Source organism: Balaenoptera physalus (genome assembly GCF_965194825.1).
Source record: "Balaenoptera physalus genome assembly, chromosome: 10".
NCBI lineage: Eukaryota > Metazoa > Chordata > Mammalia > Artiodactyla > Balaenopteridae > Balaenoptera > Balaenoptera physalus.
Genome location: NC_138889.1, coordinates 104,934,172 through 104,944,495, shown reverse-complemented (window position 1 = coordinate 104,944,495; position 10,324 = coordinate 104,934,172). Strand labels below are relative to the sequence as shown.

The 10,324-nt window shown below is 48.1% G+C and overlaps 1 protein-coding gene across 1 annotated transcript; it reads left to right on the top strand.

The window, feature by feature from the left end:
* Positions 1 to 270: 270 nt before the first annotated feature.
* Positions 271 to 10,308, top strand: EEF1G (eukaryotic translation elongation factor 1 gamma). The gene is made up of 10 exons (XM_082477932.1): positions 271 to 453; positions 1,556 to 1,714; positions 2,398 to 2,461; positions 2,628 to 2,770; positions 3,280 to 3,423; positions 5,374 to 5,503; positions 5,899 to 6,103; positions 9,455 to 9,627; positions 9,720 to 9,844; positions 10,071 to 10,308. The coding sequence occupies exons 1-10, from the start codon at positions 442 to 444 to the stop codon at positions 10,227 to 10,229; spliced, it is 1,314 nt and encodes a 437-aa protein (XP_082334058.1). The 5' UTR covers positions 271 to 441; the 3' UTR covers positions 10,230 to 10,308.
* The last annotated feature ends 16 nt before the right edge of the window (positions 10,309 to 10,324 follow it).

Sequence of the window (10,324 nt, the reverse complement as noted above, 5' to 3'; positions counted from 1 at the left end):
ACACAACCACGATGTTAGGGGTCTGGCAGGACCTCCATCAAATCACCGCGGGCCCCGCGACCCGGAGGGAAACGCCTCTGGGGCCCGGCGCGATGCCGGGCTGGCAGCTCTGCCACGTAGCTGCAGAGGGGCGGCTTTCCAGCTAGTTCTCACAGTCTCCCCACCCTCCGCGCCTTCTGCCTCCATGTCGGGACTCGGATTGGCCATCCCTCACCGCGCAGGCGCGAGCTTTTTCCGCGCAGGCCCCAGGCCCCACCTCCTGTTTCCTTTCAGCTGCCGCGGGACACCGAACTGTCGTGCGTAAGCCTTCTATGCCGTCCTCGCTTTCCGGCTGCTGTTTCTCCACGGCTCTCCCCCTCCCCCCGCACCCCCCGTTCTCTCCCTGACGGCTTACTTTGCGGCAGCGCGGAGAGCCCCACCCCCTTTCTCTGCGGAATCACCATGGCGGCTGGGGTAAGTTTGCCGGCTCTGGCAATCCAGGTCACCCTATCCGACGCCATCCTCTGCCGGAGTGGGTCCAGCCGGCGTCAGAGGGTTTCTGGAGCCGAGTGGGGAACTGATCCGGGGTCTAGAGACCGTACTGTTGGAGAGTAGGAATTCCAGGCCCCGGAGGGGAACTGAGGCTGGGGCTCTGGGAGGCCAAAGAGGTGGAAGGGTCTGGGGTAGAAGAGAACAGGGATGCCAGATCCTGGCAGTCTGGGACCTGAGAACGGAGTTCGGTTCGTTACCTTTTCGAGACGTGGGATCCGGGCAGGTTGACAGAACTTTTGCGACCGTTTTGTGGGGCAACAGGAGGAACAGGGGAAGAGGAGGGTCTTTGTAGGCACGTACGGCTGGCCACGGTTAAGGGTCGTCCCGCGGGGAGGTTTGGGAGCGAGAGGAGCCTCCGGACGCTGGAGTCTGACCAGTTGGACCCCGCTGGCCACGTTACGAGAAGGAGAGAAGGAAACCCCCGGGAACTCACTGCGGGACAGGACCGGAGGGATGGTACGCGTGACAAGGAATGAAAGGTTTTTCAGGGAGACCGAGTTGGCTTAGGAAGAGAAGATGGCATTCGGTCTCTTCGTGGCTGTTGGGAGGGGGACTTGGAAATGTCTTGGTTGGTGTGTGTGTCTTGGAAACAAGGGTGATGCTTTTGAAGGGTGAGCGGCTCAGTAGAGTAAGCAGGCGCTCAGTGACCATCAATGAATGAACAAGGGCTCTGGGAAGGGAGGGGTGTGTATTTGTCGGCAGACGGAGTGTGAGGGATCTAGAAGTTCTGCATTTCTTAGAGATGTATTTGAGGGGAAGAGAACGCTTCCAGAGACGTCCTTACGGAAGGTCACATCTGTCAACAAGCTTTATTTAGCCGTTGGTGTGTAGTTCTGTCCGCGTATTTTGGAGGACTCTGATTACACAGGACTGCAGATACTGAAGAACTAACTTGGTTCACCAAAGGGAGTAAAAGAGTGAGTCGAAACAGATTGGGACTACTCGGGGAAGTTGTTCCCGAGTAACACTTACGACTGGGACCCTTCTGGTCATTAATGGTTTATTCCCCGCTTTTTCCCCACAGACCCTGTACACATATCCTGAAAACTGGAGGGCCTTCAAGGCCCTCATTGCCGCTCAGTACAGCGGGGCTCAGGTCCGCGTGCTCTCCGCACCACCCCACTTCCATTTTGGCCAAACCAACCGCACCCCTGAATTTCTCCGTAAATTTCCTGCTGGCAAGGTGAGTAGGGAAGTGGAGAGGGGCCTTTGGTCCTGAGAACCCAAGGAGAACTGAGATTCCATCACTCGGAAGATGACCTCCATCTTTAAAAGGGAGCTTTCCATGTTACTTTTTTTTTTTCACGTTTCAGAGACTTAAAAAAACTTTTTTTTTGAGACAGTTGTGATTTATTTGTTGTTAAAAGTAGTACAGAGCTGTTCAGTCACTTCCTATGAAATTCACAGGCTTCTTTGTATTTGTGGGAGAGAGGATCAGTTTTGACTGATTTCAGGGCAAATAGATCAAATATCTGCTATGAGTAGAATTCTTGCCCCAAGAGGCTTACAGAGATAGATGAGTAACCATGCTACATGTAGAAGAGATCAAGTGCAGTGGAGGAGTACTATAGTACTTGGGATAACATAGACAGAAATATAGGACTCGGCTTTCTTGCCTTTTGCTTATTTGAGATTATATACAAATATCTAATATCTAAATTTTGGAGGTCTCTTATGTGAGTTCAGATTGTAGGGGATGGTAAGTTACTCATACAATTTTGGTTCTCGAGTTTCGGATCGTGTCAGGAGTTTGGTCAGCAAGGGTTCTCAGCCTTATATAAAAAATTTTATTCAAAACGATTTGAGTCTCTGGGCTTGACTAGTGAGAAACTGCTGTATATTTACTTATGACTGCTTTGTCCCCAGGTTCCAGCCTTTGAGGGTGACGATGGGTTCTGTGTGTTCGAGAGCAATGCCATTGCCTACTATGGTAACCTGCAGTGGCTGGGGGATGGGAAGGGATGGGAAGGTCTGGAGGTGATGGGGTGCAGGAGAGGGTGAGGGGAGCTGGAGCGGGCAAGGAGAGGAATTTTCAGGGACCTGCACTGGCTTTGATACAGCCCCAAAGTTCTGACCTTTATGTTCCGCCTCTGCAGTGAGCAACGAGGAGCTGCGGGGAAGTACTCCTGAAGCAGCAGCCCAGGTGGTGCAGTGGGTGAGCTTTGCTGATAGCGACATAGTTCCCCCAGCCAGTACCTGGGTGTTCCCCACCTTGGGCATCATGCACCACAACAAGCAGGTGAGCCTTGGAACTTGGGGAGAAACCAAGAGCAGGGGTGGTGTCAGCTCCTCAGTATCAGGGAGGAAGAAATAAGAAAGGTTGAGGAAGGGTGATGCCAAGAATATGTGGCTAATAAATACCTAGTCTTTGAGCTTTCAGTTTGGAGCGCTGGGCTGTTGATGGTATCTGGATTCTTTGTCAGAGAGACCCAGTGGAGGTGGGAGGTCTGAGTGGCCAGACGAGAGACCTCTGCTCTAGAAAGGTTGTATCAAATGGTAAGGGAGTGGTTAGACCAGATGACCTCTAAGGTTCCTTCTAAAATTCAAAGATATATGCTTACGATCAATACAGTGGGAAATGAAGCCAGACTGCGCCATGAAGAAATTTAACATTGAGAGCTTCATTTGCGATACGTTCAGAAGGAGCCAGGACGCAGTGGAATAGCTACCTTAGTTCTATTATTGGGGGAGAAGGGCAGGGACAAGGGTTGGTACCCACTGCCAAGTCTGATCATTTTAAATCAATAGGCCACAGAGAATGCAAAGGAGGAGGTGAGGCGAATTCTGGGGCTGCTGGATGCTCACTTGAAGACCAGGACTTTTCTGGTGGGCGAACGTGTGACGCTGGCTGACATCACAGTTGTCTGCACCCTGTTGTGGCTTTATAAACAGGTGAAGTTTATAAAGAATCTGGGTTGACAGAGGGTAGGTGGGGATTAGCAACAGAGTGACAGGTCTGCCAGGTTATCAGTATCCTGCTGATGTGAGAGAGTCTGAGGCAACAGCTAGTCTTTAGGAATTGCAGGACTGAGTACCACTGTTACTGGAAAACTGGGCTTGCCTCTTGTTGGGCATTGAGCCAAAAGACCCAACCAAGCAAAAGATGAGGATAAGGGAGGATTTATTACTTTCAACAAGTAAGGAAAACACCAGGGATCTTTCTCAACAGCAAAACTGGGGAAGTTTTAAGCTAAGGGTACATGCATACTCATGATGGGCCTTGGGTGGTTGACAGAGTCTGAGCTTTAGCTGATGGAAGTCATGAGGGTCAGAAAATGTCATCCTCATCCCTTAGGTTCCAGTTGATCTGGTGGTTGAGGGCTTCAGGCTAATCTTTACTACTGAAACAACTGGGAGTCTTTACTACTGATACACTGTCTTTGCTGCTGTTACTTCTCTTGCCTGATAATAGTTGTTTTTGCATTTTTGTGTTGTTTTTTTTTTTTTTGCTACGCCATGCAGCATGCAGGATCTTAGTTCCCCGACTAGGGATCGAACCCGTGCCCCCTGCAGTGGAAGCGCGGAGTCCTAACCACCCGACCGCCAGGGAATTCCCAGTTTTCTGCATTCTTTTGTTCCCTTAAGATCATTAATTACAAAGACCTGTTTAAGGACAAGTATTACAGCCAGGTTCAGATCACAAAATGGCTTAGGCCAAAAATGGCTTCTCTTATGTCAAGAAAGTGCCTGATTCTCTTTTTCCACAGACCCTCTACCCTGTCTTCTTACACCATGACTGCTTTCCCTCCTTCTGAGAAGTTTGGTCCTGTTCTGTTGCCCTTAATTTCTGTTTGCCAGCTAATATGTTTAGTTTGTTCCCATGTTTCTCAAGTTGCCCGGTTGTGCTTAGTTGTGAAGACAGAGGTAGAGGTGATAGCTTCAGCATCAAGATCTTTGGAGGCAAAACTAGGATCAGTTCTTGGCTTCAGTACTTACTGGTTGTTGGGGGGAGGGTGTATGTGGATTCATTTAGTCCTCTTTTTTTCCCCTGTGGAAGCTATAAAACCAAGGTAGTAATAATCACTGTTGAGGTTATTGGGTTAAAGATGGCATATTGCTGGTTCCTAAACAGCAGCTCTTGGACTGATGCTGGACCAGAATAGTAATGTGATAACAGCAAAGAAAAAAGCACCTACTTTGTGTCAGAGCCTGTGCCAGGGCGTAACAAGGACAATCTTAGTGAGTCTTTGCTTGTTGTGTGGGTGAAAGAGATGTAGCCCGGAAGTTGTGGAGTAGGATTTGAACCCACGTACTGCAGAACCAGCACTACAGAACTGACTGTGATGTATCCTTGACAGGATTATTTTCCCTCTGATCTTGGCAAACTGAAAAAATGGTAGATGAATTTTTCATGAAGCTAAGTTGAAGCACTCTTATTCTGAAATAAACTGTTTTGCTGTTGAATATTTACTTTCTGAAGTTTGATGATGCATGTATATATCTCTCACGTATCACATAGTTCATATAGATAGTTTTCATTATTTGTTTGGCAAAGTGAGTAGTTCGTAGCTCTCTGTTGGTCCCAACCTTTTAAGTTTTATTGACACGTGAAATTATAGGTATGAAATGGCTTTGTAAAAGGAGTAAGGCACAATATAAATATTCCTACCAGGTAGATTCATAGTGAATAGCGGGTGGGACCAAGCATCCATTAAATTGGATTGGACTGCAGGAGAGAAGATTAGTAAGGTAAGTGGGCAGTGGCCCTCCAGGGAAAGCTGGTGTTCTGGGGGCTGAAAGGAAGTTGGAGCTTTGGTGTAGAAAGAAACAAGGGGCTCTGACTGGAAACTCGTCAGCATTTTTCCCTCCACTGACTTTATGTCCACTCTTGCATCCTGGCAGGTTCTGGAGCCTTCTTTCCGCCAGGCCTTCACTAATACAAACCGCTGGTTCCTCACCTGCATTAACCAGCCCCAGTTCCGGGCGGTCTTGGGGGAGGTGAAACTCTGTGAGAAAATGGCCCAATTTGATGGTAAGTCTGAGCAGGTAGGGGAGCATGCAGGCAGGGTCAGGGGACTGGTTTGCTCAGTCTTAACCCCTTGATTTCCCGTCTAGCTTTTGGGTTATGCGGACCCACAGAACGTAGGGCATCGCACGTAGCAGCTAGCGTTTTGTGATACTTGTCTTATACACACACATGCTCCCACTCATTTGTGTTAGTATGTAGAATCATGATGCACATGTATTTGTTGCTGAGGGTTGCATTCTTGCTCAAGGATGTACTGTGAACTGGTGGCAGGCAGTGTAGCGTCTAGATCCCTTAGTTGTCCCACCCAGCAGTTTTCCTCCATTACTTTGCTTGTGCCTGGCTTGGGAGGGTTGTGGAAAGAGGGCAGACGTTGACTTTTCTCCTTCCCTTTGCACCAGCTAAAAAGTTTGCAGAGAGCCAGCCTAAAAAGGACACCCCACGGAAAGAGAAAGCTTCTCGAGAAGAGAAGCAGAAGCCCCAGGCCGAGCGGAAAGAGGAGAAGAAGGCAGCTGCCCCTGCTCCTGAGGAGGAGCTGGACGAATGTGAGCAGGCGCTGGCTGCGGAGCCGAAGGCCAAGGACCCCTTTGCTCACCTGCCCAAGAGGTACGGATGTTGGAGGGTAGAGGGCATGGGACCCAGGAAGGCCTGTGCTCCCCTGTGTGCATCCCCCTCATACTGCTAGGGCCTAGGACTTTAGGTTGTCCATACAAAATTGAAAGATATAGTTTAGTTGCAAATACAGCAGCTTCCTGACTTTACCATCAAGAGTTGGGTGACTTTTGAAAGTAGAAAAGTTCCTAATGCATCTGGTATTTGAGGGTATCAGAACTGCCTTTCTAGCAAGGAAAGCAGATGGGCCCAGGGCCCAGAATTCGGTGTGGAGGTGAATTGATTGGTCTTGCGTGCGCGCGTTAGGATTTGAGATTGAGAAGGCTCGGAACTAATAACACTGAGGGGTGCAGGAAGGAAGAAAATGCAGAGAGCCTCCACCTGCTCTGCTCTGCTGGCTTTGCTGAGGCAGCAGACACCATGTCAGTATCCTTTGATGGTCTTTTTGCTGTTTTGATGCATCAGCCTATATAAAAATTGCTCGCTTTAAGAGAAAGGATGGTGACCATGGCTACGTAGTGCCTGTCTCGTTTATTGTTTCCCAGCGTGGGGGAGTTAAACCCCGCAAGGAGAAGGAAGTAAATGAGGTGGTCGTCTGTGTCCTCTTCTCAGTCACCATAGGGGTTCTTGGAAGAAAAATACAGTAAAGGGGGGGTTTTTAGTGTGAAAAAAGTGGGACAGCCAGTACTTGCCCAGTTGTTTACCATCAAATCTTTCTTCAGTCACTGCTCCGGGTCACCTTATTCGAATTTCAAGCAATATGAGAAATGTCTTTTCCATGGTCACGTCACTTAGTTCTCTTTTCTGTTTTTCTTGCCCATTCTGCTTTTCCTAAAGCCATCTATCCTTTCACTAGTTGGTTTGTTGGGGTGCAACAGTGTTTGACCTCCCCATTTGGTAGTGGTTTGTGTATGGGATGAAGGAGCACACACTGGTGGTAGGCATAAGAAGTATGTGGGGTTGTAAGCGACATAGTACTGGATGGTTGCCGTTAGGAACCGCTGCTTCCCCATTTGGGGAGCAACTTGGGGTGTAGCTGAGAGCTCTTACTCCCAGGCACTTCATACAAGAAGGCTCCTAACGCAGCTGCTTTTTAAGGATATATTTCTTTCTGAACCAAAGTGATTACCTTGAATCTAGCACAGGGGCAGGTCAAGAGTGAGCAGGATTTTTGGTATCTGTAAGTAAGCTATGATAACCAACCCAAATTAGGTATGCCCTCGTAACACAGGTACTGCTAATAGCTAGAGATATTCACATATATTGGGTCTGTACACTGGGCATAAAATAAATCAGGCAGTAAACTTAAAATCTTTAATAAACTTAGCATTTTTTAAAAAATAAATTTTTTCTTTCTTTTTTTTTTTTTTTTTTTTTTTTTTGCCGCATTGGGTCTTCGTTGCTGCGCACGGGCTTTCTTTAGTTGCAGCAAGCGGGGGCTACTCTTCGTTGCGGTGCGCGGGCTTCTCATTGCGGTGGCTTCTCTAGTTGCGGAGCATGGGCTCTAGGCGGGCGGGCTTCAGTAGTTGTGGCACACAGGCTCAGTAGTTGTGGCGCACGGGCTTAGTTGTTCCGCGGCATGTGGGATCTTCCCGGACCAGGGCTTGAACCCGTGACCCCTGCATTGGCAGGTGGATTCTTTTTTTTTAACAGTTTTATTGAAGTATAATTTCCATTATGAAGTATAATTTTCCATATAAAATTCAGTCATTATAATTACATAGGTCAATGCCTTTAACTAAATTTATAGATCTGTGTCACCACAAAAAATCAATTTTAAAACATTTCCAACACTACAGAAGTTCACTGGCAGGCGGATTTTTAACCACTGTGCCACCAGGGAAGCCCCAGCACTTTTTTTTTTTTGGTATCATTTGGGAATGCTTATTAGTACTTATTTGTTGCATTACCATGGTGCACTCCTGGGCTGCCAAGATGATTTTCCCCAGGATTCTTAATGACTCAAAGGTGATGTCTTCAAAGACAAGACTCATTTGTCCAGAGTTAATTTTAGTCCTTTTAAGGCCTTCCAGCTAAACTTGTTTTGGGAACTGTTAAGAGCCTGTGGTCAGTTGTTTTTTTTTGTTTGTTTGTTTGTTTTTTGAATTTTATTTTATTTTTATACAGCAGGTTCTTATTATCCCTTTTATACATATATCAATCCCAATCTCCCAACTGTGGTCAGTTTTGGGAGAAAAATGGACACATGGTCATAAATAATAACAGCTCAGGAGAGAGTGAAGAAAAACTCCCCAGCCCTACTTTTTGCGTGGTTGAGGAAGTAAAGCATCTCAGATGAGGTCTCTGATGTGCATTTGGGAAGGAACCTAGGACCTCGGGTTAAAGGACAGATTGATTCTCTGCTTTGCTACATTGCAGCAGTGAGATGGTAACATTCTCTGACTCTAGGGTTTGTTGACATTAATTATATACTAATGAATAATTGAACCAATTAAACATTCAGTATAAGGGGGTTTAATAGATTTATGGCACATTCATGCAGAAGATTATTTAGCCATTAAAACATCTGCAAAACATTCTCGATAGCCAGGCAGTAGTAAGTGAGCAAATTGTGTAAGGCACAGAATTACATGCATCATCTTTGGAAAATTGCCAGTGGGAAATACATTAAAATATTAGTTACCTTCTTTGCTGTCATAGTGAGTGTTTTTCTTCAGTCAGTATGTGTTTTTATAATTGGAAGGAAAGAAAAAAAAAAAGAAGCCCTACCATGGGGGGAGGCACCTCTCCTATTCTGATGCTGGCATCCTTGGCTCAGTGTGCCAGATTGCTTCAAAGATCACTTGAACTTGTTTCTGGGCAGAGTAACTAAAGGACACGGGTGTAGGATTTGGGGTGGAGGCCCTTTGCAAACATTCACTTACATTGTTGTCATATTATAGTGTGTGTAACCCGAAGAGGCCTGTGTGATGGGGAGGGGTGGGGGCGGTGACTTGGGTGAGTCAGGAACTGAGTGTGACTCATGGAAAAGAGCCCGGGGAGGGGCCGGCCAGGAAAAAAAAAAAAGGAGTCCTCGCTGTGAGTCTCCACCAGGGGGCAGCAGCTCGCCATGCCTTTCTTGGGGCAGATCCTGGGCCCCACCCTCCACGTGCCTAGCATATTTAGGCTGGGGGTGGGGGGATAAGGGAATGCCCTGGGCGCCTCTCATACCCCCCAGCTCTCCTCCCTTGGAAGGTGATACACATCTGCCAATCCAGAGACTCTACCTTTAAAGCAGTAAATTTGAGTGGAAACACCCTTAGCTTCTCTTAGCAAGGCAACGTTGCCGCTGCCACAGTAGGACCTTCTCCACCTTGATCTCCTTGCTTTTTTTCCTTCATTCAGTACCTTTGTGTTGGATGAATTTAAGCGCAAGTACTCCAACGAGGACACACTCTCCGTGGCGCTGCCGTACTTTTGGGAGCACTTTGATAAAGATGGCTGGTCCCTGTGGTACTCTGACTACCGCTTCCCTGAAGAGCTCACCCAGACCTTCATGAGCTGCAACCTCATCACCGGTGAGCAGAGGGGGGCTCTGGGAAGGGGAAGGGAGGAGACAAGGTAGTGGGTGACATGATTTCAAAGGCTGAATGTTCTTCTTGCCCTTCAGGAATGTTCCAGCGATTGGACAAACTGAGGAAGAATGCCTTTGCCAGTGTCATTCTGTTTGGAACCAACAATAGCAGCTCCATTTCTGGAGTCTGGGTCTTCCGAGGCCAGGAGCTTGCCTTTCCGGTGAGGAAGGTGCAGGGGAGGGGTCTGTCTCTTTAGGGTGCGGCGAGGATTTGGGAAGTGCACTCCCGGTGGGCATTCCAGAGAGTTCAGGGAATGTGTCCATGAAGGAGCTGTCGTGTTCACAGGAGTCCTGGGGTCTGATGACGGGTGTCTGAGCTGGAAGTACCATGTGTGGGACAGCGGCCAGTAACCTGACCGCACGCTTCTACCTGGCTTTTCTCCCCAGCTGAGTCCAGACTGGCAGGTGGACTATGAGTCGTACGCGTGGCGGAAACTGGATCCCAGCAGCGAGGAGACCCAGACGCTGGTCCGAGAATACTTTTCCTGGGATGGGGCCTTCCAGCATGTGGGCAAAGCCTTCAATCAGGGCAAGATCTTCAAGTGAACGTCTCTTGCCATCGCCTAGCTGCCTGCACCTGCCCTTCAGGGAGAATGGGGGTCATTAAAGGAAACTGAACATTGAATCCTTTCCTGCCCTGC